The 26,950-nt window shown below is 46.3% G+C and overlaps 1 protein-coding gene across 1 annotated transcript in view; it reads right to left on the bottom strand.

Annotated features, from left to right (window-relative positions):
- Positions 1 to 277: 277 nt before the first annotated feature.
- The window catches only part of SERPINI1 (serpin family I member 1), a 131,247-nt gene continuing 104,574 nt past the window's right edge, over positions 278 to 26,950 (bottom strand). The window contains exons 6-9 of the mRNA XM_060242447.1: positions 23,909 to 24,006; positions 10,550 to 10,636; positions 3,356 to 3,445; positions 278 to 631 (exon numbers count right to left, since the gene is read on the bottom strand). Coding sequence (XP_060098430.1) covers positions 555 to 631; positions 3,356 to 3,445; positions 10,550 to 10,636; positions 23,909 to 24,006 — 352 coding nt within the window. The 3' untranslated portion in view covers positions 278 to 554. The remainder of the gene's footprint in view (positions 632 to 3,355; positions 3,446 to 10,549; positions 10,637 to 23,908; positions 24,007 to 26,950) is intronic.

The raw sequence follows: 26,950 nt of genomic DNA, 5'->3' as shown, positions 1-26,950 counted from the left end.
CCTAACCCTAAGGGGCAAACAGCACTTCCTTGGGCATGTAAGAAGGGGCCATGAGTATTAAGCACTGATGCAACCCTTCTTGCCCTCCTTCTTAATTCCAGGCATCTTAGCAGAAGTGATGTTGTGCCATCATGTAATGCTGCTTTCCCCCACATTTTGCCCCGGCTACTCCACCAGTTTCTTCTTCCTGCCACACTGTGTATCCAGAGCGTAACTGGAAAACGACTGCATCAAGAGAGTTCTGTGCATGAATTCACCGAATCAGGAAGTACAGCTGTTGACAGGGAAAGGGCTTTTATTGAAAGGACCAATACAGCAATTCACAAGGACAACAATAGTTACTTGAATACTGAAAGCATTTCTTCCACAACCATGGCCTGCAATTTCTAGCTGGCGGTAAACAGAACATTTTCTTCTTCTTCTTTTAAATGGTGTCTCAAAGGTAACATTGCAAAAAAAGAAAAAAAAACCCACGGCAACCCTTAAATACATCGACTGCAAACTCAGTGTGCTTATTTCCTTTGTGTTTGGAACTCTGTGTGCCCCTGTGGTGGTTAAAGTTCTTCAAAGTCATGGGCGCTTGTATTCATAGCTTCTGGGTGCATCACTCGTCCTATGAAGAAGATGGTGCCTAAAGAAAAAGTGATGAGGGGGGGAGAGAGAGAGATTGATTGAGTGAGGAGAATATATATATATATTTGATTGTAAGCCACCTTGGAGAGACAGAGTATACATTTTAATGGAAGAAACCATTCACAAGCATGAAAGACTGAAGGAAGGAGAGAACAGACGGGATGGTGTCTTTTGTTTCCCTCGTGGTACAAAAATGAACAGTACTCCAACCATTGGATTATCAAGATTGGATAACTCACAGAGAAGACTTGTATCCCCACAGCAATTTATTTCTTTATACTCCACTTTGCTTCCCAATGGGAACTTTTGACATCGTTCTCCCCTCCTGTGTTTTATCTCCACAACCACCACCCGGTGAAGTGGATGAGGCTGAGTGGGCCCTGTGTCCCCCTGCATCACCCAGCAAGCCTCCACGGCAGGGTGAGGATTCAAACCTGGCCCTGTGTCACCCAGCAAGCCTCCACAGCAGAGTGGGGATTCAAACCTGGGTCTCCCAGAACTGAGTCTAACTACACCACACTGTCTGAAGCATTTTTTTTTTTGCCATCTTCTGGGCTTGGAACAGGGTTCACTGTGTGTGTGTGTGTGGGGGGGGAGGTAGTTGTGAGTTTCCTGCATTGTGCAGGGGTTGGACTAGATGACCCTGGAGATCCCCTTCCAACTCTATGATCCTAAACAAGGATAATTACAGAGGACTGTTCAAGAAATCTAGGATCGGATGCCACAATTCCACCCCACTCACTGCAGAGCAAAGAGCCAGCTAGTGCAATGTTTTATGGTTCTTCCTTGTAACTGGCCCTAAAGCTCTCGTTAGTCTAAACATGATGAGGCAGTCCACCTGTTCGCATGTAAATCAGGAAATGGGTGGTATATCTTGTTTTGTTGTGTTGTCTTTTTGCAGAAAATGTGTGGGAAGGAAGCTGAAACCTGCCTCCTCCTTATCTCACAGCACTTAATTAATTTAAATCAGTGTTTTCTTCCAGTCTGGCTTAATGCTGGAGCCTAAGCCAAGCTAGGAAAAAAAATAATTCTTATTAAGGAGCAGAGCAATAGTAAAACCAGGGAAGATCCCAGACTCAGCTCCCCTCACCCAATTCCTGCCAAACAAATGGAAAAACAGACTCACTCACAAGTCTACATGTGAGAAGGTGGACTGGTGGAGAAAACCACAGCAACACCTACCTAAACGGGCCTCTAAGGAAGTCCAAAGTAGGGGATTCCCACCCCCCACCCAACTGGTGAAATTTGTAGATATGCCCTTCAGATAGAAAGCTTAACAGAACTTTGCTAGTCAGATCCATTATTTTAAGACAGCATTGCTCATTTATCTTGATCAGCAGATAAATAATGGATCCCACTAGATGCTCTTGGAGAATTTCTTCGGTGGGGCAACCTGATAGATTGACTAGGATTGATCCTTGCAGCATCAAAGGTAAGGGGCACAGATGAGAGGAGGACACCAGGACACTTCTGTGGAGGAGGACATAAAACGATGGTTCATCTCTACAATTTTACAGCCACTCTCACCATCCTGCATTAAAAGGGTTTCCCCCAAATCATTTTTAAATGTCAGATAATCGCATCATGCTCAAAAGGGATGCCAATGGAAGTGCCCATTATCTCAGGCCCGATTGGAGGTGTCTGAGAGAATCTCCTTCAGCATTGCCTACACGAGAACATAGCTCTCTGTTTGGATGCATGCACACAAGTTGGAAGGCTGAAATGCGCAATAACAAAAATAAATGTTCAATAGTAACTTTGTGCCATGTACTATTTGCCACAGCTTTTCTCCTTATTGGAGAATGAATTCGAAGACTCAACTGTTATGAGCCACACAATGACTCACTCAACGTGAACCACAGGCAGAAGGGATTGTAAAAAGGTAGCAAGAATAGAACAGTCAGGTCTGCTGTTCCTGAGATTAAATTTCACTCGAAGTTGAAAGAGACTCATGCTCAGAATTGCTTTCCAAGATGAGTGGTGAAGCTTACGCTGGTCAGAATGTTCATCTTCATCAGAACTGCCTCTCAACACCTTGATCTTCTCCATGACCACCAATCTTATGTTAACATAAATAGTGGGAGAGAGGCTTGCTGCCAGCTGAAACCTCTTGCCTGAAAAGGAAGCTGAGGCACAATCTTCTGCATGCATACTTGAAGGTGAGCTCCACTGAACTGAATGGGACTCACTGACTTTTGAGTATATTTGATGAGTTGGTTCCACAAAAATGTCACGAGGGCCTCTTGCCATTGTTTATTGTATTGCAGAAAGGTCCTGTAGTAACCTGAGGCCTTGCTTATGCTCACACTGCTTCTGCCTGCCATCACTATCTCTGTTAGTACCAAGCACAAATATTCTGCCTAGTCTCTGAGGGAGCCAAGGTCAGTCATCTGGTTCTCAGTGATTATGTCTGCACCTCCTCACTGGACATGGAAACTTGACTATGGGGGGAGGGATCGCGTGCTTGGTGCCTATTGCTTTGAAATGTAACAATTAACCCAAGGTATATGAAGGGACCAGTTCCCAGAATTGTCAGTTTTCGCAAGGAGCATCTTGCCCTGAGGTCACAGTATTTCAATAAAAATATTCAATGATCACTGAGTGTGGTGATAGCTGAAAGTCCGGGGACTTGACAATAAACAACTTCTAACAGAAGAGGATTTTAGTGAGGATTTAATAGACAAAACAAGAAACATGGAAGGGAAAAGACCCACTTACTCACCTGATCTTCTGTTTCTGACCACAAAGAAAAATGGATGATCCACTATGACCTGGGGGTACAGAACTGCCATCCGACTAATAGCTATCATTCCTGTGGTTCGGGGGTGGGGTAGAAGAGAAAACAAACAGGCTGCATCGGAAACATCCCAACAGTCATTCTCCTACACAATCACTCTCTTTTTCTGCATCGTACGCATGAAGCACACAAGCCAGAATTAAGAACCAACAGTGCTTGCAGAGGTTGTCAACAAGACACACAGCTAGAAACTTAAATCAAAGACAAACTTGCTCAGAAACTCTGTGCCGGGTTACGCTCCAGGAATGATTCACGGCTGGTAGGTGTGCAATTTATTTCCACTGCTGGGGGAACAGCTCATAACTTACAAAGGGGCAGAACTCGGAAGGTTACAAAGGGGCCATTCCTGGGTCTCATTTCACAGTGCGGCCACTCATTTATGCTAGGTGGAGTATGAGTGCATTTGGTGAGACAGTTTCAGTTGTTCTTGATCATAATAATCTTGAGCGCTCTCAGAATTCTACAATCTGTCTTTGAGTAGAATTACACAAAACTTTCTTGATTTCTTCTGGCTACTTCCAGCTAGGCTTGCTAATCCAGTGTTAGCCCCTGGCAGGAGACTACAAGGGTGGGAACAAGCAATTGAGTGCTGCGCTGACACATGGCATCACTTCCAACATGAAGGTGGAATGGAGCATGGGTAGAACAAGAGTCACACTGACGCAATGACATCACTTGCAGCTTGTGCTGGAAGCTATGTTGTATGCCAATCATCCCACATCCTCCCTCCACCATGCTGTTGAGTGGCATCAGGGAACTGAAGGCCCAGGGCAGGAGAGGTCTTGTTGTAGGAGAAGATCTTGGAGCCCTAATTCCAACAAATGTGATCACACTGGTGACAGTGTGATTGGCGTGCCATTGCTGTGGTGGGGCTCAAGCATGGCCAAATGCAGGGGCTGGTACAGATCTCAAACTGGCTTGCTGTTAATACCCTGAAAGCAGCCATCTGATTGGTATTTTCTCTCTCTCTCTCTGAAAGTGATCCCCACTGAAGCATATGAACATATGAAGCTGCCTTATACTGAATCAGACCCTCGTTCCATCAAAGTCAGTATTGTCTACTCAGAATGGTAGCAGCTCTCCAGGGTCTCAAGATGAGATTTTCCACACCTATTTGCCTGGACCCTTTTTAGTTGGAGATGCTGGGGATTGAACCTGGGACCATCTGCTTACCAAGCAGATGCTCTACCAATGAGCCACCATCCCTTCCCACTTAACTCCAGTGCTTTGGCAGCGCTGACTTTAGCTGAGGCTAAATCAGGGTTTTCCTCAACCAGGGATCTGAAACTCTCTTCAGATTGCAATACTGGGTCCTGGATTGAGAAAATCTCTAGTTAGCCTTCGTCACAGCTAACTACTTTGTGCTGTGTTTTAACAGTTGTAATATGACCTTTTGGGACTGAAATTTTAAAAAAGGGATAGTAGGAGGGGAGGAATGGAGGAGACAGTAGAATAGGGGTTGTAAGAAGGACAGGCAAATAAAACTTTTGTTAATGATTCTGCCACTAGTCTTCTCCTTGCCCGCACAACTCATTGCCATCAAACTCTTTAACTCCAAATAATAGAGAAAAGAGTGGGGATTTGATCCAGAAAGGGGTCAGTTATGATCCTGAAGCTTACTTCTGATTGGTCAGACAGAGGGGGTTGGATCCAGACTAAATTCTCCTTTGGCAGAATGGAACTTCCCTGCCTTCCACAGCAACCTACTGCTTTCCATGAACTGCTACTCCTGGGGGACAAGGGATGCTGAGGGATGACATTGGTGGGGGGGGGGCAGGTTTGAAGCAGCAAGGATTGGTGAAAATTATCAATATAGTCTGGATCCAAGCTAGATTTGCCAGCTAAAAGCTGGGAGACTTTGGGGGTGGAGATATACGGAATGCTGTCCTACAATATTACAACGTAATTTCTGGTTGTGTATCTGGAAGTGACATCATTACAATCGCAAACATTCTAGGATTCACTCAAAATTCTATGATAAAGAGTTTGGGATGGAGGCTAGAGCACCTGGTTACACAGTGAAATCACTTCCAGTTATGCAGTCAGAAGGGATGTCAAGATCTCAAGGAATGCTTTTTGCCCCCACATTTTCTCTCTGCTGCTCACTAAATTGTGGGAGGGCAATGAGGGGATGGGAGTTCTCCCAAGCCAGCCTTGGAAATGGTGACCCTAATCCAAGCCATTTCTGAGGAAGGATGCACCTCTGTGCTGCTACTAGCCCACCTGAGTTTTAAAACAGTCAATGTAGGGGAGGGCAGGACTGCAGCAGGCAGGGCAGTTCCTTTTTCTGCAACCTGACTGGAATTTGATAAAAAGGCAGGCCCAGCTGAGGGTGGGGAGGAAAGGCTTCAAGGAAAGGAGGCTACCAGAAAAGAAAGCTACCAAGAGAAGGCCAAAGGAAGCCTTATTTGCAGGCTTCTCACTCAAGGGAGGAGCAGAGACAGCTTTCAAGGAAAGCTTAGATCCTGGTGACCAAAAGGATCAGGCAGCTGAGAGCAAAAGCAGGCAGAACTGCTCCCTGGGTGAGAGAGCTCCAAAACTAGGGAAGGGACTACAGATTCAAGTTAAAAGGGCAACACTCTATTGGTGTATGTGTGTAAGGAAGTGTATAGAAAAAGCTCACAGCAGCTGATGAGGAGGGTCAGTAAAAAGGGGAATACGGTGTAATGGATGTCTATGCTCCTGAAGCACCACTGAGCACAAGTGTGACACCAGTGTCATATCACCATTCATTCCTGCATGAGAAGGAATTTTTGCAAACTTCATTCTGTGACATCTTGACATCACTTCTGGCTGCATAACTGTGATGCCACTGTGTCACCAGATGCTCTAGCATTCACCCCAAACTCTATGGTTTTATCACAGAATTGTGAGTGCATCTCAAAATGGTTGCCAATGCAGTGGTGTCAGTTTCAGTCACACGACCAGAAATTATGTCATGATGTTGTAGGACAGCATTCCATGCATCTCCACCCCCAAAGTCTGCCAGCTTTTAGCTGGCAAACCTAGCTCAGATGGGCCATTCTGGAATGAGGACAGGATTTTGGGACTGGGACTCATACTGGATGTATATGTCACAATCCAAGCCCTAACCCGCCCCCCCCTTCCATCCATCTCTAGACTTAAGAACTTCCTTACTGTGCTACTGGAAGGGACCAGAGACTAAGGAGGGGGAGAAAAAGGCTCTGGTCCAGTGGACATTTTCCAGGGGCAGAAAGATTTCATCCCCCCCCCTCCTGCCCCAGCAGCTCAAAATATCCCCCGAATGCTGTCCTCAGGGGGATCCCTTGCCCCCCTGGAGCGGCACTTCAGGGCAGGAAACACAGGAAAGTCATATTCCGCTGGATCCAAGCCAGTGGCAGAACTAAGCAGATTTCCGAATTGAGAACCACATTATATTCCCGAGGTGTCTGTCACTGAGCCATCCTACCCTAAGCTGATTTAAATTTAATATCTGGTGTACAAAGGACTACTGTGGGCCAAACATATTAGCAGAGAGGCAAGACTTGTTCTTAATTAAATTTGGAAATCTTTAATGGCTTCCCTTTAGACGTTTCTATTTTTCAAAGTATTTTATTAATTTTTTGTTTTTATTGCATCAGCATTTTTACAGCCCCCCTCCCCCCCCCTCCAACGTGCTAAGCATGCCCAGGCAGGCATCTAATCTGTGCAGAGACTGGGAAATGCAGTCTCCCAGCTAGAATTTGGGCAGCAAGAAGACCCACCACCTTATTACTTTTCTTTTAACCGAAAAACAGTAACGAGGGAGGCTCAGTTTGCAATACAAATCAAGTTTAAAATAACACTTTATTTGCTGGTGGGAAAAAAGCAATATTTGCATGCGTGAAGCAAATGGTTCTACCATCTGGTCCTTCCATCACAACTAGAAACTTTTTTTCCCCTTTCTCTGTTACAGCACATATTTATGCACCCTTATCAAAACGCAACTGTGTCTCTGTGCTATTTCCAGACCTTTTGGAAACAACCGTTTCTCACAGCCTAATCTGAGGAGAACAGAAAAAGAGCCCTGCTGGATTAGAGAAGTGGGTCAGGGCAGTGGCCCATCTAGTCCAGCAATCTGTTTCACACAGCAGCCAACCAGTTACCCTGGAGAGCCAAAGAAACAGGGCATAGAGCCTGAGACCTTCCTCTGATGCTGCTAAAGCATCCAGAGCAGGGGTGGCCAAACTGTGGCTTGGGAGCCTCATTTGGTGTAGCAGTTAAGTGTGGGGACTCTTATCTGGGAGAACCAGGTTTGATTCCCCACTTCTCCACTTGAAACTACTGGAATGGCCTTGGGTTAGCCATAACTATCGCAGGAGCTGTCCTTGAAAGGGCAGCTGCTGTGAGAGTCCTCTCAGCCCCAGCCACCTCACAGGGTGTCTGTTGTGGGGGAAGAAGATATAGGAGATTGTAAGCCGCTCTGAGTCTCTGATTCAGAGAGAAGGGCAGGGTTTAAATCTGCAATTCTTCTTCTTTATTTAGTAGGTTTATATTCCGCCTTTTCCCATAATGGGCACATGTGGCTCTTTCACACATATTGTGTGGCTCTAGAAACCCCCTCCACCATTTTGGGTGATGTGGAAAAGGCATTTATCTCTTTAAATCACTTTTCCAAACCAAACCAGCCAGCAGCTTGGAAGAATCCATTTAAAGTTGCTTTCTTCCCATCTCTCCCTCCCCCATTGCCTTCCTTTCTTCTTTCTCTCAAACATCTGATGTTCATGTCTTGCGGCTCTCAAACACCTGGTGTTTATTCTATGTGGCTCTTATGTTAAGTAAGTTTGGCCACCCCAATCCAGAGGTTTACTGGTTCTTTATATGAAGATTCCCTTTACCCAGCATAGCTAGTAGTCATTGGTGGACCTCTATGAATCTAATTCCCTCCCTCATGAATCTAATTCCCATAGGTTCTCACAGCACCACATTGTTGAGCATTGCCGGCAGTGAATCCCACAACTTAATTATTCATTGAGTAAAGAAGTTCCCCGTGGCGTAGAGTGGTAGAGCTGCAGTACTGCAGTCCAAGCTCTGCTCATGACCTGAGTTCAATCCCAGCAGAAGCTGGATTCAGGTAGCTGGCTCCAGGTTGACTTAGCCTTCCATCCTTCTGAGGTCGGTAAAATGAGTACCCAGCTTGCTGGGGGTAAAGTGTAGATGACTGGGGAAGGAAATGGTGAACCACCCCATAAAAAGTCTGCAAAGAAAATGTAACGTCACCCCAGGGGTCGGTAACAACTTGGTGCTTGCACAGGGGACTACCTTTACCTTTTTAAAGAAGTTCTTCCTTTTCTTTTTCCTGACTTGACCCATCAACTTCATTGGGTGGCTGCAATGAGGTTCTAGTATTACGGGAGAGGAGGGAAAACCTCTTTCTATCTGATGCTGTTAAGCTATATAACTGTAACAGTAGAAAAGATCCAATATGGAGCTTCTAATACTGGCACAAGGGGATTCTTCATCCACTTTCTTTGACATTGCAGTCCCCTAATTTAACCCTGCACCAGTGTTCCCTCTAAGCTGAGTTAGTATGAGCTAGCTCACAGTTTTTTTAGCTTCTGGCTCACACATTTTTGACTTAGCTCACAAAAAATGGCCCCAGAGCAAACTAATTTATGCAGTCGCTCACAACTTTAATACTAATAGCTCACAACTTTAATTTTATTAGCTCACAAAGTAGAATTTCTGCTCACAAGACTCTACAACTTAGAGGGAACATTGCCCTGCACTGGCATAAAACAATTAGCTGCAGAGTTTTCTTGGCTGAAAAATTAGATACATTAAATCACATACCTGTCCACTGACTACAGACAATCTAGAAACCAACAGGATATAGGATCTGGCTTCCAATTCCCAGGAAGTTCAGCAGCGCAAAAAACCCCAAAAACCCAGTAACCCAAGTTTTTCAGCACTGCAGTTCAAGACAAAACCTTATTCCTTGCCCTAGGAGTCACTTGAATGATATTTGACTGACACCAGCATTAAGAATATGCTGTCTGCCCTCACCCATGTAACAGAATAGAAAGCTAAAGTCTCTAACAGCTTGCCTAAGGCAACTCAGTGAGTAACTAAGCTGGAATTTGAACACTGACCAAGAGAGAGATCTTGGGGTTGTGGTAGATAACTCACTGAAAATGTCAAGACAGTGTACGTTTGCAATAAAAAAGGCCAACGCCATGCTGGGAATTATTAGGAAGAGAATTGAAAACAAATCAGCCAGTATCATAATGCCCCTGTATAAATCGATGGTGCGGTCTCATTTGGAGTACTGTGTGTAGTTCTGGTCGCCGCACCTCAAAAAGGATATTATAGCATTGGAGAAAGTCCAGAAAAGGGCAACTAGAATAATTAAAGGGCTGGAACACTTTCCCTATGAAGAAAGGTTGAAACGCTTGGGGCTCTTTAGCTTGGAGAAACGTCGACTGTGGGGTGACATGATAGAGGTTTACAAGATAATGCATGGGATGGAGAAAGTAGAGAAAGAAGTACTTTTCTCCCTTTCTCACAATACAAGAACTCATGGGCATTCGATGAAATTGCTGAGCAGACAGGTTAAAACGGATAATAGGAAATACTTCTTCACCCAAAGGGTGATTAACATGTGGAATTCACTGCCACAGGAGGTGGTGGCGGCCACAAGCATAGCCACCTTCAAGAGGGGGTTAGATAAAAATATGGAGCAGAGGTCCATCAGTGCCTATTAGTGTGTATATGTGTGTGTGTGTTTTTGGCCACTGTGTGAAACAGAGTGTTGGACTGGATGGGCCATTGGCCTGATCTAACATGGCTTCTCTTATGTTCTTAACACATGAAGCTGCCTTATACTGGATCAAACCACTGGTCTATCAAAGTAAGTACTGTTTTTCCCAACTGGCAGCTGCCCTCTAGGGTCTCAGGTTGAGGTCTTTCACTACACCTGATGCCTGACTTTCAAAACTGAAGATGCCAGGGATAGAACCAGGGACCTTTTGCATGCTAGGCAGATGCTTTACCACTGAGCTCTGAACCCTCAATCCAAGCATGACTTAGCTGGAATTGGAACCAGGGACTTCTATGTCATAGCTCCTGCTCTTCATCAGTAGACCATGCCAGGCTGGCTGTTAATATTGCTATACAAACCTGAAGAAGCCGCCGCTTCAGAGCCTTCTTCATTAACTTCTAGGAAAGCCTTGTGGATTGCTTTGGAAAGGTAAAGTTCTTTGTTGTCTGTAAAGAAAGAAAAGGGGAGAAAGGAAAGCAAAGGATAATTAGTCACTTTAGAATTTCTTCCAAGAGCTGATTATTTTCTCTGGTGAATGTTAAGAGGAAAAGAGGTGCAGGGCATGACCTCCAAGGCAATTCTAGGGCAACAACTGATCAGATTCTTTGATCAGATCCTAAGATTTCTTTCAAAGTTGAATCCTTCTGTCAGAGGCAGGCTTTTTCATTTGAGGACATCTTAATGGAAGGGAACCTTTTGGTCCAACTTGGAAAAATTTAGTTGCTGGGTTGGATCCAGTCATGTTTTTCACTCAGTCTCATCCAGTTCCAGGGCTTTTTTTGTAGTAGGAACCCCTTTGCATATTAAACCACACCCCCTGATGTAGCCAATCCTCCAAGAGCTTATAGGGCTGTTTGTACAGGGCCTACTGTAAACTCCTGGAGGATTGGCTACATCAGAGGTGTGTGGCCTAATATGCAATGGAGTCCCTGCTACAAAAAAAGCCCTGTCCAGTTCTCTGCCTGACTTCATCCTCCAGGGCTTTCAGATCAAGATGTTCGTCTGCATCTAGAAGCAGAAAAGAGCCAAGAGTCCAGTTCCTACTGTGAAACCTCTTACTCTGCCAGAAATTTTGTTAGTCTTTCTGGTGTTACTGAACTCTTGCTCTATTCTACTACTCCAGGGCTTCTGTCCATATAAGTTCCATGATTGCTAACATAGCCTTTTTGGTGGGCAAAGGAAATCCCCTCCCATATTTTTCACCAATGGAAAAACTGGCTGAACCCAAACTATCAAATACAACACAATGATTATTACTGTCATTATACATTATTTATTTTCAAATTATATCATTATTCATTATAATTGTACTTTATGGCCCATTTATTGTTCATTCTAACCAAATCTACTTGCTTCCAAAGAAAGACAGCCATATTGTTGTAATGGCATTATTATACTGCATTGTATGGGCAGAGATTCAGGGTAGGAACAGGTAACGACAGAAATGATACATCTGCTCTGCGAATACCATGCAGAGGAACCACCTGCAAACTCATATCCACCTGAACCACGTGAGCAAAAGTCTCAAGAAATTTTTTACAAGACACATTGCACAGAACCAGAGAGTGGTGAAGTACCTAAATCTCCCTAATGGCTTTCTAGTCCAACCCTCTTCCACAAGGCAAGATAATCTGTCCACCAGTGCCAACCTTCCCCTGATCACAATGTTCCTGAAGATGAGCAGGAAAGCACAGCAGAATAGGTGATTGCATGGCAGACCTCTTGATACAGTGAGCCAACCCACACCCCATAGCAAAAAGCTTTCCTTTGCTCCCAAACTGACTGCATCTAACTTGGTGAAATGATGCCTATCTTGAGCTTTGATACGGCAGCTAGGCTGGCAACCTCTGAGCAGTGATTGGAGATCTCCTGGAAGTACAGCTGATCTCCAGAATACAAAGATCCTGGGGGGGAAACGGCTGCTTTGGAGGGTGGACAGTATAACATTTGGCCCACGGAAGTCCCTCCTTCCCCAAACCCTGCCCTCCCCAGACTCCACCCCCCAAACCTCCAACCCAGAGCTGGCAACCCTAGTGACAGCCTATCACATTTTATCCCATCCCATGTGGCATAAGCTGGGAGAGTGAGGTTTTAATTCTTCCCTTGGATCTTCTCCCTCAAATACTTAAAATACCTGATTTTTGGGGTGGGGTGGGGGTAGAAGTTCTCTGTACGTGTGGGCGAATCAAAGGTTACCCAGCACAGTGTTCCTGACTGGAATCACCTGACCACCTCCTTCCCACAGGTGAGAAACTGGCTGTGCAATCCCATGCAGTGTTACTTTAGTCCAAACGCTTTGATTTCAATGGACTTAGACTGCAGTATCTCTGCAAAGGTTTGCACAGTAAATTACATTTTGGGTGGATCAGATCTCTGGGCAATTTGGTCCACACAGCTGAAGGCTGCTGCATCAAAGCACCAGATCCTGAATGGGGCATCAACACTTGAAGATGCAGAAAGTCAATTCACACAGTCCTATTTTGCCCACCTGCTCAGACAACCCCCGCTCTCCACTTCTGTTTTGATTTCTCATTGTCTAAACACTGAAAAGGGAGAGTAGCTTTGTAAGAAAAAAATTAAATAAACGAACAAGCGCCAAATTCAGTGCCTCCAGCCGGAACGGCAGTTTATTTAAAGGCGGTGCTTCAAAAACATTGCCGGGTATTTAATTTAATAAAGCAAACTGTGAACAACCTTTTCCCAGCACCACCTGGGACGTCGCCTTTATTCGCGGAGAAAAATTAAGAGCTTTGCTGTGGAGCCCATTCATCTTCCTTCCGTATGTTTAATGCCTGATGTTCCTCCATAAACAACTTAAGCTTTAAATGGCAGAGGAGTTAATTTGAGCATGTAAAAGTAAGGGGGGGGGGGAGGAGCGTGTGTGTGTGTGTGGGAAGGCTGCTCTCTGTGGGTTGGGGAGAAAGTAAAGGAGCATAAAACACAAATCTGCTGGAAAACATTCGCCTTGCGGATGAAATGCAAAACGAATTCCACGCATCTGCCGGTTTCTGTGCTTTATGGCCCAGTCCTACGGACTTGCTGTGTCAGCACTCTGCTGGAGCAAAATAAGGTTTGCAGGCAGCACAGCACACAGGAATGGCGTCGCTGGACCCAAGCAGATCGATCGATTGAATGCCAGCCTCCTCCTTCAGGCAGCAACCAGCCAGAGGTATCTGCCTCAAAGCTGGTGCTTTGTATATAGTGCTGGCAGTGGGCGGCAGGAATTTTGAACTCAGTAAAACATTTCTGCTACCTCAGCAGGATGCTTGAGGAAGGCAACTGGATCTTACTGTGTGAAATGGCAAAACCCACTTGCAAATGATAGCCAAAGTGCATTGGAAGTGCATTATTCAGCACGTGTGAAAGTGCATCAAGATCTGGAAGAGTAAGGTTCAAATCCCCAGTCTGACAGGAAAGCTCTCTGGTGACCTTGAGCCACTCCCTTTCAGCCCAACTGGCATCCCAGGATTGCTCATGTGAGAAAAAAGGGGAGGAAAGGGAAATGACATTGAAAACTGCTTTGGGTCCCCACTAGGAAGAAAAGCAGGGTATAAATATTGTCATAAAGGAATAAAATCTCTCTGCTGCATCTGCGCACCACTGCTACAGGTAGTTTGAAGGGCACATTATAGTTATAAGCTCAGAAGTCTGGTGGAACAGAAGGATGGATCACTATCTGGTTATATTTGCTGGGGGTAAAATGTAGATGACTGGGGAAGGCAGTGGCAAACCACCCTGTTAAAAAGTCTGCAGTGAAAATGTTGTGATGCGACGTCACCCCAGAGTCAGAAACGGCTGGTGCTTGCACAGGGGACTACCTTTTTACCTATACTAAGGGAAGCATAGAGTACTCTTCAGCAGATGGTAAGCTAATGGTGCCTCATGAACTGCCTACTCAAGACCCCTATGGTAATCACTATGCCACCCTAAGGGCTGAATCCCCACTTGGTCATGAAGCTCACTGAGCGACTTGGGCCAGTGATTTTCTCTCAGCCTAACCTCCCTCACAGGCTGGTTGTGTGGATATACCAAGATGTACGCTGCTTGAAGGAAGAGAGGAATTAAAATATAAGACAGATAGGAAGCAGAGGCCAATAGAGCTCTGTTGGCACCTATGGAGATTTCATTCTGGCCTGTTTCATTGGCCTAGACAACAAACTTTGACTGACAGACTGAGATTCCACTCCCCACTTGAGTAGCTTCCTGCTTGAAGGTTATTGGCTCTGATGCTCAGCAGTGTACTGTCTCTGCACATAGAGGGCCCATTTATTTGTGAGGCTGGCACCCATGCCAATCATGGAAGTAAGAAAAACAGACTAGGGATAGGTTGCTGCATACTTGGGAGAACACCAAAGGAAACTTCTCCTCAGTGTGGTACATATGTACACACGCAAAGGTGCTTTTCGCAGAATCAGACCACAGGTCCATCAAGATCAGTATTGTTAACTCAGATTGGCAGCAGCTCTCCAAGGTCTCAGTATGAGGTCTTTCACATTCCCTGCAATCTGATCCTTTCATCTGGAAATAGTGAGGTTTGAACCTGGGGCCATCTGCATGCCAAGTGGGTGCTGTAACTGAGCCACAGCCCACCCATGTGGGAAGAGAGGAAAGGAGGAAAAATGCCATGGCAACACTCACACTTTGAGTGCTACGTACTTCTTTGACTGACCTTGACAAGGGTAGTATTGAACAGGGAAACAACTGGAAGCAACACCTACAGGTCTAATCGTGGATACAGAGACACTTTCACACATGCTGAACAATGCACTTTGCAATTGGGAGTTTAACTGTGTGAAACAGCAAAATCCACTTGCAAACAATCACTAAAGTGCATTGAAAGTGGACTAAAAGTACATTGTTCATCCCTAAGAAACTAAAAGGATTAGACCAGGAGTGGCCAAACTTGCTTAACATAAGAGCCACATAGAATAAATATCAGATGTTTGATAGCTGCAAAACAGAAACACCAGATGTTTGAGAACAGGCAGGCAGGCAAACAGATGGGGAAAGAAGAGGTGGAAAGAAAGCAACTTTAACTTTAAATACATTCTCCAAGCTGTCAACTGGCTTGGCTTGGAGAGGAGATTTAAAGAGAGAAGGGCTTTTTCCAAGATGGCTGATGGGGTGATGGGGGCGTCAAGAGCTAAACAATATGTGTGATAGAGCCACATGTGGCTCCCAAGTCACAGTTTGGCCACCCCTGGATTAGACCTTCCCAGCGTGCATGACAGAATCAATACACCAACCCTAAATCCATTTGATTGCAGTAACCCCCTACTTGTAAACTGGTGGCGTGAATCTACCAGATGACTTGAGTCTAACAGAAGATTTCCATGAATGGATGTATGTGTTGTTTTCACTGATTCTCATCACTGGTTGTAGACCACTGACTCCTGGCCCCTAATGCTATTCCTAGGGAGTCCCTATTCACCAGGAGCAATATCTGATCTGCCAGCAGAAATTACCAGCTGAGCCAAGCCAAAGATGTTCGCCGGATTGCTGCATGAGAGGGAATGAGAACAAAGTATATAAAAATGATGAGTGGACTAGAAACGAACTGAGCGGACAATCCTTCTCCCTCACACATACTGCTGGAGCTGCACAGCGGTGAATTAAAATGACATAAACTTGATTTAAAAACAAAGGAAAATACACATTTATGCAGTAGACAAGAAGATATGTGGAACCTTTTGGTGCCCTGCAAAATAATAAATCAGCAGCAGGCTAATAAAAGGTCTAGATGAATTTGTGGAAGAGAAGAAAACAAACAGTGATCAGGCAGAGCATGTAGGTCATCCGCAGAGATGCTTAAGGGTTCTCAAAAAACCCCACATTATCATAAATTATGAAAGCTTGTGTTTTCTGGTGAGGACAGTCAATGTGGTAGCAGTGGAAATAGGCCCCAGTTTTCTGCGTACCCCTCCTTTCCTCTTTTCTGTGCAGAGCATACAAACATTCAAACTAGGCTCCATTGTGTTTGGTGTAGTGGTTAAGTGTGCAGACTTCTTATCTGGGAGAACCGGGTTTGATCCCCCACTCCTCCACTTACAGTTGCTGGAATAGCCTTGGGTCAGCCATAGCTATCATAGCTTGAAAGGGCAGCTGCTGTGAGAGCCCTCTCAGCTCCAGCCACCTCACAGGGTGTGTTGTGGGGGGAGAAGATATAGGAGATTGTAAGCCACTCTGAGTCTCTGATTCAGAGAGAAGGGCGGAGTATAAATCTGCAGTCTTCTTCTTCTCCAAATGTGGATCTTTTAGATCTCAGATCTCTTTCATTACAGGCAGAGAAGGCCTAGACAGAGATCTTCCGTTGAGAATTGCTCCACAGCTTTAGAGCCTCTGGGAAGTTCAGCACACAACAAAACTTCTGTAAGGCATGGGACTGGAAGAAAGGGGAGGAAAGTGCAAGAAAAGAACAGGGGCTGCAGCTGGATTGATAAAGAAGCAGAAGGCTCTTGAAGCAACTGGAAAGAAACACCGCTATTTGTTCTCACCTGGACTTGCTGACTTGAGAGAACAGAATTTTTCTTACTCAGACATTGCTCACCAAACTAGATGTCATAGCCATCAAAGGCTACTGCAATCATGTAAAGCAGGGGTGGCCAACGGTAGCTCTCCAGATGTTTTTTGCCTACAACTCCCATCAGCCCCAGCCATTGGCCATGTCAGTCACTCCTGATGTAAAGGATCACAGAGTATCTGGAGACATTTCAACACATGAGCACAGCATGCATGGTGTAGTGGTTAAGTGTGCGGACTCTTATCCGGGAGAACTGGGTTTGATTCCCCACTCCTCCACATGCACTGCTCATGTGACCTTGAATCAGTCACAAATTCTCCCAGAGCTGTTTTCTTAAAAGCAGTTCTCTCAGAGCTCTCTCAGCCCCACCTACCTCACAGGGCGTCTGTTGTGGAGAAGGGGAAGGGGAAGGAGATTGTAAGCTGCTCTGAGACGCCTTCGGGTAGTTAAGGGTGGGGTATAAATCCAATCTCCTCTTCTTCTTCATATGGGTCATGAGAAGTACGGTAGCTTTATTCTGAATCAGACCACTGGGTTATCCAGACCAGTGTGATCTACTCTGATTGGTGGTGGCTATTGGGGGTTTCAGTCTTCCACATCACCTGTAACCAAATCCTTTTCTCTGGAGATGCTAGAGAATGAGCCATAATGCCTCCCAACATCAATACTGGGCTGAAACCAAGATCCATGAATAGTAGTCTGCCTTGACTGGGATTAGCCAGGAGAGTTTTTCCATGAGGAATTCAATGAACTCATTGCTAGGGCCCGCAGACATGCTACTTCCCTGAAATAACAGTCAGCACAGTAATTGTGAGACACAGAGATGGAAGGGAGTCCCAGATTATACTCCACTTCTGCTGTCTCTTAATTGTGCGGTGCACGGATGACTGCAGTGTTCTACAGCCTTGACCTGGATAGCCCAGGCTAGCCTGATCTCATCAGATCTTGGAAGCTAAGCAGGGTTGGCCCTGGCTAGTATGTGAATGGGAGACTGCCAAGGAATACTAGGATCAGAGGCAGGCAACAGCAACCCACCTCTGAAGGTCTTGCCTTGAAAACCCTCCAGGGTTGCCGTGAGTCAGTTGTGACTAGATGGCCAAAAAAAAAAAAAAAATTCTTTGAGGTGAAGATGCGACATTCTTCCTATGATCCAGCCTGACAGAGATCAGCTCCTGTGCGACTCAAGTGTCAGGGAAGGGAGCATGGCACCATGGCAGAGCATCTGCTTTGCAAACAGAAGGTCCCAGGTTCGATCCCTGGCATTTCCCATTTAAAAGGTTCAGGTAATAGGTGAAGTGAAAGACCTCTGCCTGGGACCCTGGAGAACGGCTGTCAGTCAGAGCAGACAGTACTGCCCTTGAAGAATCAATGGTCTGACTCAGGGCTTTTTTGTAGCAGGAACGCCTTTGCATAGTAGGCCACAACTCCTTGATATAGCCAATCCTCCAAGAGCTTACAGGGCTCTTAGTACAGGGCTTACTGTAAGCGCCAGGAGGATTGGCTACATCAGAGGTCTATGGCCTAATATGCAAAGGAGTTCCTACTACAAAAAAAGCCCTGGTCTCACTCATTCTAAGGCAGCGGCATATGTTCAAAGGAATGGAGGAGGAAGCAACTGGAAAAGTAAGTAGCAGGAGCACTGGAAGTCTGGCAAGGGCACTGGCTTTTGGCAAACAGATCAGACGTCTACTCTCCAGCTGGGGAGTTCTGGAGCGTGCGCTACAGGACACAAAACCTTGGTAGCTGCAGTCGAAGAAGCAAGGCTGTCCCAGCGTGGCACTGACAGTATAATTATCTGCTGTCGCTTGGCTCTAAGCCAGTTCCCAGCAGTGACCTTACTGCTCACTCGAATCCCCCAATATACTCCGGTGTCCAAAGTCAGGTGTGAAGTGCAAGGGGACAAAAGGTGGGGGGAAAAATACATAAATGTGAACAGTAACAAGTATCACAGTCAGTCCTAATTGGAAACCAGAGACAGGAATGACTAATCCCTTGTTAAAAGTTGAGGCGGAATAGGCAGACTGCCGTTGAGATGGAGAGCTCCCGTAACAGCTACTCTTCTGGAACGAGAACAGCTCTGGAAGGGATGGGACTCACTCCAGGAAATAAAAAAGAGGTCCTCGCTCTAAAGGAATGACAGTTTTCTTACCACATTAATGCCCTTGGGGAACTTTTCAAAAAGCTACTCAGTTGTTACAATAATTTATAAAAACATAACTGCAATGGATGGTCACTGCTGATAAAGTTTTAATTTTTGTGGTAAACCACTCTGAGTCCTTCTTGATGCAATTTTTTTTTTTTAAACTTTACCGTCAAGTCAGTCAACTCATGGTGACCTTGTAAGGTTATCAAGGCAAGGGATGGTCAGAGATGGTTTGCTGTTGCCTGTCTCTACTCTGCAACCTCAGTATCCCTTGGTGGCAGGCCTGTAGCTATGGGGGGCCCAGTTGCTCCACCCAACCCCCCCTTCCACCTGTATGGCCCCTCCTTTCTCTGGCAGTTCCTGATCTCCCTTCCGCTCTGGCAGCTCCGATCTCCCTGCCACTCTGGTGGCCCCCACTCTCTCTGCCACCACTGCTCTGGTGACCCCCGCTCTCCCTGCCGCTCTTGCAGCCCCCGCTCTCCCCGCTGCCCCACTTTTTAAAGTGTGTGATGTCATTTTGAAGTGTGTCACTCATTTTGGGCTCCTGGACCTCTTCACCTGAAATTTTATTCCCCCCTCCCACCTAAAATTTTCTGGCTACAAGCCTGCTCGGTGGTCTCCCATCCTAAGACTCACCGGGTCTGACTATGCTTAACTTCTGAGATCTGATGCATTCAGGCTAGGCTGGGTTATCCAGGTCACATCCAAAAGTGGTCTATACATGTACAACCACCAAGAAGCATAACTGTTCCAATTTTGCCTTCCTCCTATTTATTTATTCAAATATTTACATCCTGCCCTTACCAGAGTGGCTTACAAATGTTTCTCAGAAAAACAGACTATTAATAGCAGAACATTACACAAGTTAAAAAAAACCAGTTTCACTTTCTGTCTGTTTAAGAATCGATAGTGCCATCTTGGCCACACAATCTGTATGAGATTGCACTGCAAATCAGCAGCCTTCGGACATTTCCCAGGCAGCTTTCACACAGCTACCGCGGTTGCAGCTGCAGTTATTGCTGAAGCAGGGCAGCAACAGAGTTTTAATATGGTGCTCCTTACTCTGTTGCTTTCTGGTTTGTGAAGTGCCTGTTTCTTTGCGCAAAGTGCCCAATTTTCCAATGGCAGAAGAATGACAATCGCTATGGAAACTGGTGGGGGAGGTAAGGGTGGCACCTTTGGAAGCGTGGCATGCCTTTCACATGAAAGGCACAAAGAGGTTCAAGCAGCACACTGGGAGGAGACTTCCTCCTGGATCAAAGGTGGAGCCAGAAGCCGGGGAGAAAGCACGGGGAAACAACAAAACGAAAGGGAACGGACAAACACAGCTGTGTGAAACCTTTCCAATAATCTGTTGTGGTTCTGATCCCAAAGCAGCGCCAAAAAGCCCGTGTGTCTCAGGTTCTGACGAAGGGAGCTTTGACTCTGGAAAGCCAATACCCTGAAACTCTTGCAGGCCAAGGGCAAGTAGAGGGAGCGGGATATCAAATGCAGAAGGAAAACACAGGATACCAACCAGCTTGGAAATAAATGGCCACAGCCTTATTGACTACAGTCAGAGTTTTGGGTTTTTTTTCCAGCAGGAACTCTTCTGCATATTAGGCCACACACCCCTGATGTAGCCAATCCTCCAAGAGATTGCAGGGCTCTTCTAACAGGGCCTACTGTACTGTACTCACAGGGCAAATAGGCGTGAAAAACCTCAGCTTGAGACCCTGGAGAGCTGCTGCCAGTCTCAGTAGATGATACTGACTTTGATGGACTGCGGGTCTGATTCAGTACAAGGCAGCTTCATATGTTCATATGTACTGTAAGCTCCAGGAGGATTGGTTACATCAGGGGTGTGTGGCCTAATATGCAAAGGAGTTCCTGCTACAAAAAAAGCCCTGACTACAGTGCAGTAGCATGGGGATGGATCCTGCTGTCCAATGAACCCATCTCTGGGGGGAACAAGTGGAGTGGCATGCCTCTGGAACCATTTGGCTGCCAGCCACTGTGTGGTTCCCTTGCTATCTGGTGGTGAAAGCCAGTCAGCAGCCCCTGAGTTGGGTATGCACTGAAGGTTCCATCTCCAAGACCTCTTGTGGGAATCCTCAAACCATGTGAGATGGGGACGCAGGCACTGCCTCCCCCTCAAAGGGTCCATCCCAATGCCCAAACTTCTCAAAAAGCTGGGACAAAATTAAACAGCAAAACAAACCAAAAGCAATGCATAACAACTGACAGCATGGGGGGTAAAAAGTCCCCAAGGCAAGAGGAGAGTCTACCCCTGAGACACAATCAGCAGTACTGGATGGCTGCCTTAGTGAAAGCCAGTGTGGTATAGTGTTCAAAATGGCAGCCCAAATAGGTAAAAATTCCAGTCCCCCAAGAAACTCAATGCTCTTGAGCCAACTGCTCTCAGCTTCACCTATCTCACAGGGTTGTTGGGGACGCTCAAATGTGGAAGGGAGAACATTGTATGTCCCCCCCATGCAGCAAAGTTGAGATGAAAAGGCATTACGCTGTTAGATAACTTACAGACGTATTTTGAATTCAACGTACCGACATAAGTTGATCAGGACAGAACCTGGTGTGCATGTATGGTGCTCCACCTTCATGTTAGGATTCTGAGCATTCTCTCTGTCCTCCTGGCCCCAAATCCTCCTCCAAGGTAAGAGGGCCCTCCAGTTAGAAGGCACGGGAAGAAAAAATTGCCCCTTCCCCATATGCAAACTGATAGGGATTGGAAGGGATATTTGCTAGTGGTAATAACAACCAATGACCCAGGGCTTTTTTTGTAGCAGGAACTCCTTCGCATATTAGCAGGAACTCTTTCCCTTCTTATGTAGCCAATCCTCCAAGAGCTTACAGGGCTTTTAGTACAGGGCCTACTGCAAGCTCTTGGAGGACTGGTTACATCAAGAGTGTGACGCCTGATATGCAAAGGAGTTCTAATATGCAAAAAAAGCCCTGCAATGACCCATTGAATGCAAACTGAAAGGAGGCATTCATACAGCTTCTTTACTATTAATGCAACCATGTCTATTTGTTTATTTATTGAATTGAATTTATTTTTACTTGAGCTTTCACAGTCCTGTGAACTCTGGCATTGGTAGGGTTGCCAGCCCAGAACTGACAACCAGCAGGAGCCTAGGTGGGTAGAGACCTGGCAAAACGTAATTGGCTGTGTAACCGGAAATAACATCACCACTTTGCATGATACTCTAGAGTTTTCCTGGAATTCTGTCTCTAGAGGCATCTTTCCTGAGATTTACTGTCTCTAGATGAGAAGGTTCTCTTTAGGCATCAGGCCTAGTGGCCACTGATCCACCAGGAATCTGTCTAATGTGCTTCATAAATTTTTGCTGCCCCCGCCCCCCCCCCGAACATGGTATTTAGAAATACACTAACACTGAACATGCAAGTTCTATTTATACTGTAGTCCTAATGTGGTGCAGGGTGGTAAGCTGCAGTACTGCAGTCCAAGCTCTTCTCATGACCTGAGTTTGATCCTGGTGGAAGCTGGGTTCAGGTAGCTGGCTCAAGGTTGACTCAGCCTTCCATCCTTCCGAGGTCAGCAAAATGAGTATCCAGCTTGCTGGAGGTAAAGTGTAGATGACTGGGGAAGGCAATGGCAAACCACCCTGTAAAAAAGTCTGCCATGAAAAATGTCGTGATGTGACATCACCCCTGAGTCGGAAACGACTAGTGCTTGCACAGGGGGATTACCTTTACCTTTAGCAGGACATTGCCCAGGATCAGGCTTCCCCAAATCTCTATAGATCAGTTCTGTTTTACAAAATGGCTAGAAAGGCAGGATGAATGAAGTTCTCTTGACTTCAGGCATTGGGCAACCACTGGAAAAACATGGGCCTGGGACTTTGCAAAATGTGCCTTAGGCCAAGATGGTGCTTACAACCAGGCCTCAGATTCAGTGGGAGCTCACAGGAGTGCAGCTCCTGAACCTTTCTGAGAGTTCCTCCTCCTCCTCCTGAGAGTTCCACCTCCTTGTCCATTGAATAGTATGTGCAGCTGCATAACAATCCCTGGATGAGATCCGCCACCTATTTTTCTACAAAATGACCCCTGCTTACAACAGACCTTGTTGGGAAGAATGGAGCTGCCACATGGAAACGTGCAAGAAGAATGTGGGCCGCACATGCTTCCATTCAGGGCAGATTGTGAGACCAAAATGCCTCTAGAGAAAGCCTCCCCAATTCTCCTGATGGAGGGAGGACTATATCAGGTTCAGTAGTGGAAATGCAACTTGCCAGCTGGACCAGCGCAGACAGTGGCACATTTCAGGGACCTGGATGGGCACCAGTGCAATTTGCCAGGGCCAGACCAGCATTCTACTCCATACTGGCTGGACTTGGGCAGGGGACACAGGAGACATGGGCTGCCAGGCCACTGGCCCACTAAAGCTTCTCCCAGGGTCACAAAAGCCAATTTGCTTAAGACTGCCAACCTCCAAGTGGGGCATGGAGGTTCTCCCAGGGTCACAAAAGCCAATTTGCTTAAGACTGCCAACCTCCAAGTGGGGCATGGAGGTTCTCCCAGGGTCACAAAAGCCAATTTGCTTAAGGCTACCAACATCCAAGTGGGGCATGGAGCATTACAAATGATTAGGACTTTTTTTTGTAGCAGGAACTCCTTTGCATATTAGGCTACACACCCCTGACGTAGCCAATCCCCCAAGAGCTTACAGGGGTCTTCTTACTGGGCTTCCTGTAAGCTCCTGGAGGATTGGCTACATCAGGGGGTGTGGCCTAATATGCAAAGGAGTTCCTGCTACAAAAAAGCCCTGCAACTGATCTTCAGCCTACAGATTAGAGTTCCCCTGGAGAAAATGGCTGCTTTGTTTATGGGATTATAACCTGCAGAAGTCCCTCCTCAGGCTCCATCTCCAAATCCCCAGAAACTTCCCAACCCAGAGCTGGAAACCCTAAATTCACCTTGTTTATCTTTTAAAACTCTTTTGCCTGACCTCATTTCAGCACATTCCCTCCCCTCCCTCCCCCCAAAAAAGTAATTTGGAACCAAAATATGGAATAAATGTAAAATGCCTCTTACCAGACATTCCAGTGAGATCAGCACTTGGGCTGAATACTTCTGTGATTCCAAGGCCCTTCAAAACATCCTTCATATCAATTTCCTGTTCTATTGTGAACCTAGAGAGCGCACAAAAGGATGAAACATGAAACACTCTGGAAAAAAAATCATATTTGCAAGTTGTCACTACTGAAACAGAGAGAGAGAAAGAGGGGAAAAATGGAATTAATATAGAAGCAGTCAGTAAGGTGAGCTGGTAGCTCACCACGGAGAATAGCAATTAGGAACAAGATGAATTGTATTTATTGAACAGACGTTCATAACCAGCTTATTGCTATGCATCGTTTCATTTGCAGGAATACCCTAAAACTAACTGTTCCGTGCTTGTTCAACCCCCATCCTCCCCAAAGGCTTTAGCAAAAGACTCTGAGTTAACAGATGGGGGGAACGGCTGCCTATAGAGGCAGCTGAAATGTAGTTAGGTTTAAATATCAACTGAGAATGCATGCTAAAGACTGAACAGGAAATAAAATTGTTATTATCATTATAAGCAGGAAAGTTGCAAAGAGCAGACATTTCAATGAAAACAGCCTTCGTTCGAATCTTCATAAGAAACACCCCCCCACCACCACTTTAAGAAACTATTTTTATTAAAGGCCAAATCCATCACAAAACGTTTTCTGATAAGATAGACAAACCAAGACATTCTCATCGGATGTTCTGAGAGGAAGTCAGAAGTGAAGCCTGGTGTTCCTGGGGACAACTCAGGAGACCCTTGAAAAGAGCTGGAAGATGGGACCAGATGGTCAACTAATCCAGCCTTCTGTCCTGAACCAGGAGGAGCCACCCACAAATCAACTTCTGCAATCCGGGCTGCAGGCAGTGACCAGGTGCACTGTGGGAATGGTGCTTTCAAGAGCAAGTGGTTCCAGATGCCTCAGTCCAAAAAAAGGTATAAATACACAGCAGGGAAAAGTAAACCCAACTGCATGAAGAAACAGTTCCACTACCCGAGCACTTTATGACCAGGGGGTTACACTTCAAAAATGGCTGTCTTAACTCTGCACTGGTAAGTAAAAGGGGATTGGATAAACATACAAAGCAGAGGTCCATCAGTGGCTATTAGCCACAGCGTACTGTTGGAACTCTCTATCCGGGGCAGTGATGCTCTGTATTCTTGGTGTTTGGAGGGGCAACAGTGTGAGGGCTTCTAGTGTCCTGGCCCCACTGATGGACCTCCTGATGGACCTTTTGCCACTGGCCCCACTGATGGACCTTTTGCCACTGTGTGACAGAGTGTTGGACTGGATGGGCCATTGGCCTGATCCAACATGGCTTCTCTTATGTTCATTGGTAAGTTAGGAAGGGCATGATTGTTTCCATAAAATATTGGTAGGATATGTTATCGCATCAGGAAGTTGCTTTAATAAATATCGGAAGCTTATGCCCTAATAATCTTGTTGGTCTCTAAGGTGCTCCTGGACTCGAATCTAATTATTCTACTACAAAGTTTGAGTACCTGCACACAAAAGCTTATACCCAGAATTAAGCTTAGCTGGTCTTAAGGGAGCCACTGGACTCGAACTTTGTTCTATTGCTTCAGACCACCCGCCCGGATCTAAGTTCTACTACAGACCAACATGGCTACCCTCTGAAACTGTTCTTCCAGGCATACATGTGGATTTCTCCAAAAGGTTCTTCTAAAGGAGGGGCAAAGCCTACAGCTAATTCATTGGCAACCTCAGATCTGTAGCACAGGGTGATTAGTTTGTGTTACAAGAGGCATCAGGGATTTCTGACGCAGCTGGACAGGAATTGGAGAGTTGCACACCTGGCCATATGTCCAAGTTAGGCTTCTCCACCTACTCCAGAGATTTCCCCACTGACTCCAGAGGCATGTTAGTGCCTCAGGGCTGCTCCATTATTCATAGGGCTCTGACAGCAGGTTAAGACTTGGTTTCTTTCATAGGCATGTGTGGCCCCAGGGCTTTGGTGCCATTTCTTTGGTGGTGTCATGGGTGCTGGGGACCCTTCAGAGGAAGTTGAGTCTGATGAGGAAACTGTGCCCCTGCCACCTGCACCAGTGCCCCTGCCTCCTGCTGGAGAAGATCCCAGCCCCCCTGCCTCGCCCTCTCGGGTGGCTCGTGTGCGTGACCGCCTCCGGCAGGACCTCAGGGATCGGAGGAGGGCGGCACGCTCACAAGCAAGACGCTCCCTGAGCCCTGAGTTCTGAGAGGATTCTGGCCCTTCTAAGAGCAAGGATGCTTGAGTGGTAACAGGATCCTGGCTGCCTCCCTGAGCCAGCAATTAGCCCAAACGGGCAACAGCCAGCAGAGGGCTATATAGCTGTGGGCTTTGGGAGGAAGCTTTGTGGAAGCAACTAGTCATCTCCCTGACATTCTAGCATCCACTCCGGCTTGACTTTGGTTCCTGACTCCCTGACTTTGGCTTTGGACTTCTGGACTCCCTGACCTCGGCTTCTGGACCTCAGACCTGCAATACTTCTACAGTGATTCGGATTTGGCGCCTCGGACCCTCCTGCTTACTGGCTACAGACCTCGGACTGCCTCTGGACTTTGCCTGACCCGGCCCCAGCCGTGACAGGTGGCTGCTTTCCAGCCATATTCCAGTGAGCCTTCCTCCAGCCTAAGAACCCTTCCTTCAACTTAAATGTCTGCTCCTTTGGCAGAGCCAGTTAAAGCTCATTAAGCTGGAGGAGGTATCCTTCGACTGGAAGAAAGGGTCAAACTTTGCTCAGTGTGGGACAGGAGTAGGATCCAGCCCTGTAATGATACAGGGGTGGGTGTGCATACCATGGTAGCTACAGCATTCTTAGGCTGCTTCCACAGTTACCAATGCAGGGGCATTCACAGCAGCAAGAGAACACCCACTCAGGGCTAGTTCTAGGGCCCCCCATCTGCCCATCACCAGGGACCCTCTCATGCCTCCCTTCCTATCCCCCCACATGCCTATGCAAACTTCTCCCACTCACAAGCCCTCCCACTACTCATGCTCAGTGGCTGCCACCAGGACTTTTTTTGTAGGAAAAAATCCTTGGCATAT

The sequence above is a fragment of the Heteronotia binoei genome, chromosome 6, assembly GCF_032191835.1.
Source record: "Heteronotia binoei isolate CCM8104 ecotype False Entrance Well chromosome 6, APGP_CSIRO_Hbin_v1, whole genome shotgun sequence".
Lineage (NCBI taxonomy): Eukaryota > Metazoa > Chordata > Lepidosauria > Squamata > Gekkonidae > Heteronotia > Heteronotia binoei.
Note: the sequence above shows the minus strand (reverse complement) of the source record. Positions and strands in the feature narration are given on the sequence as shown.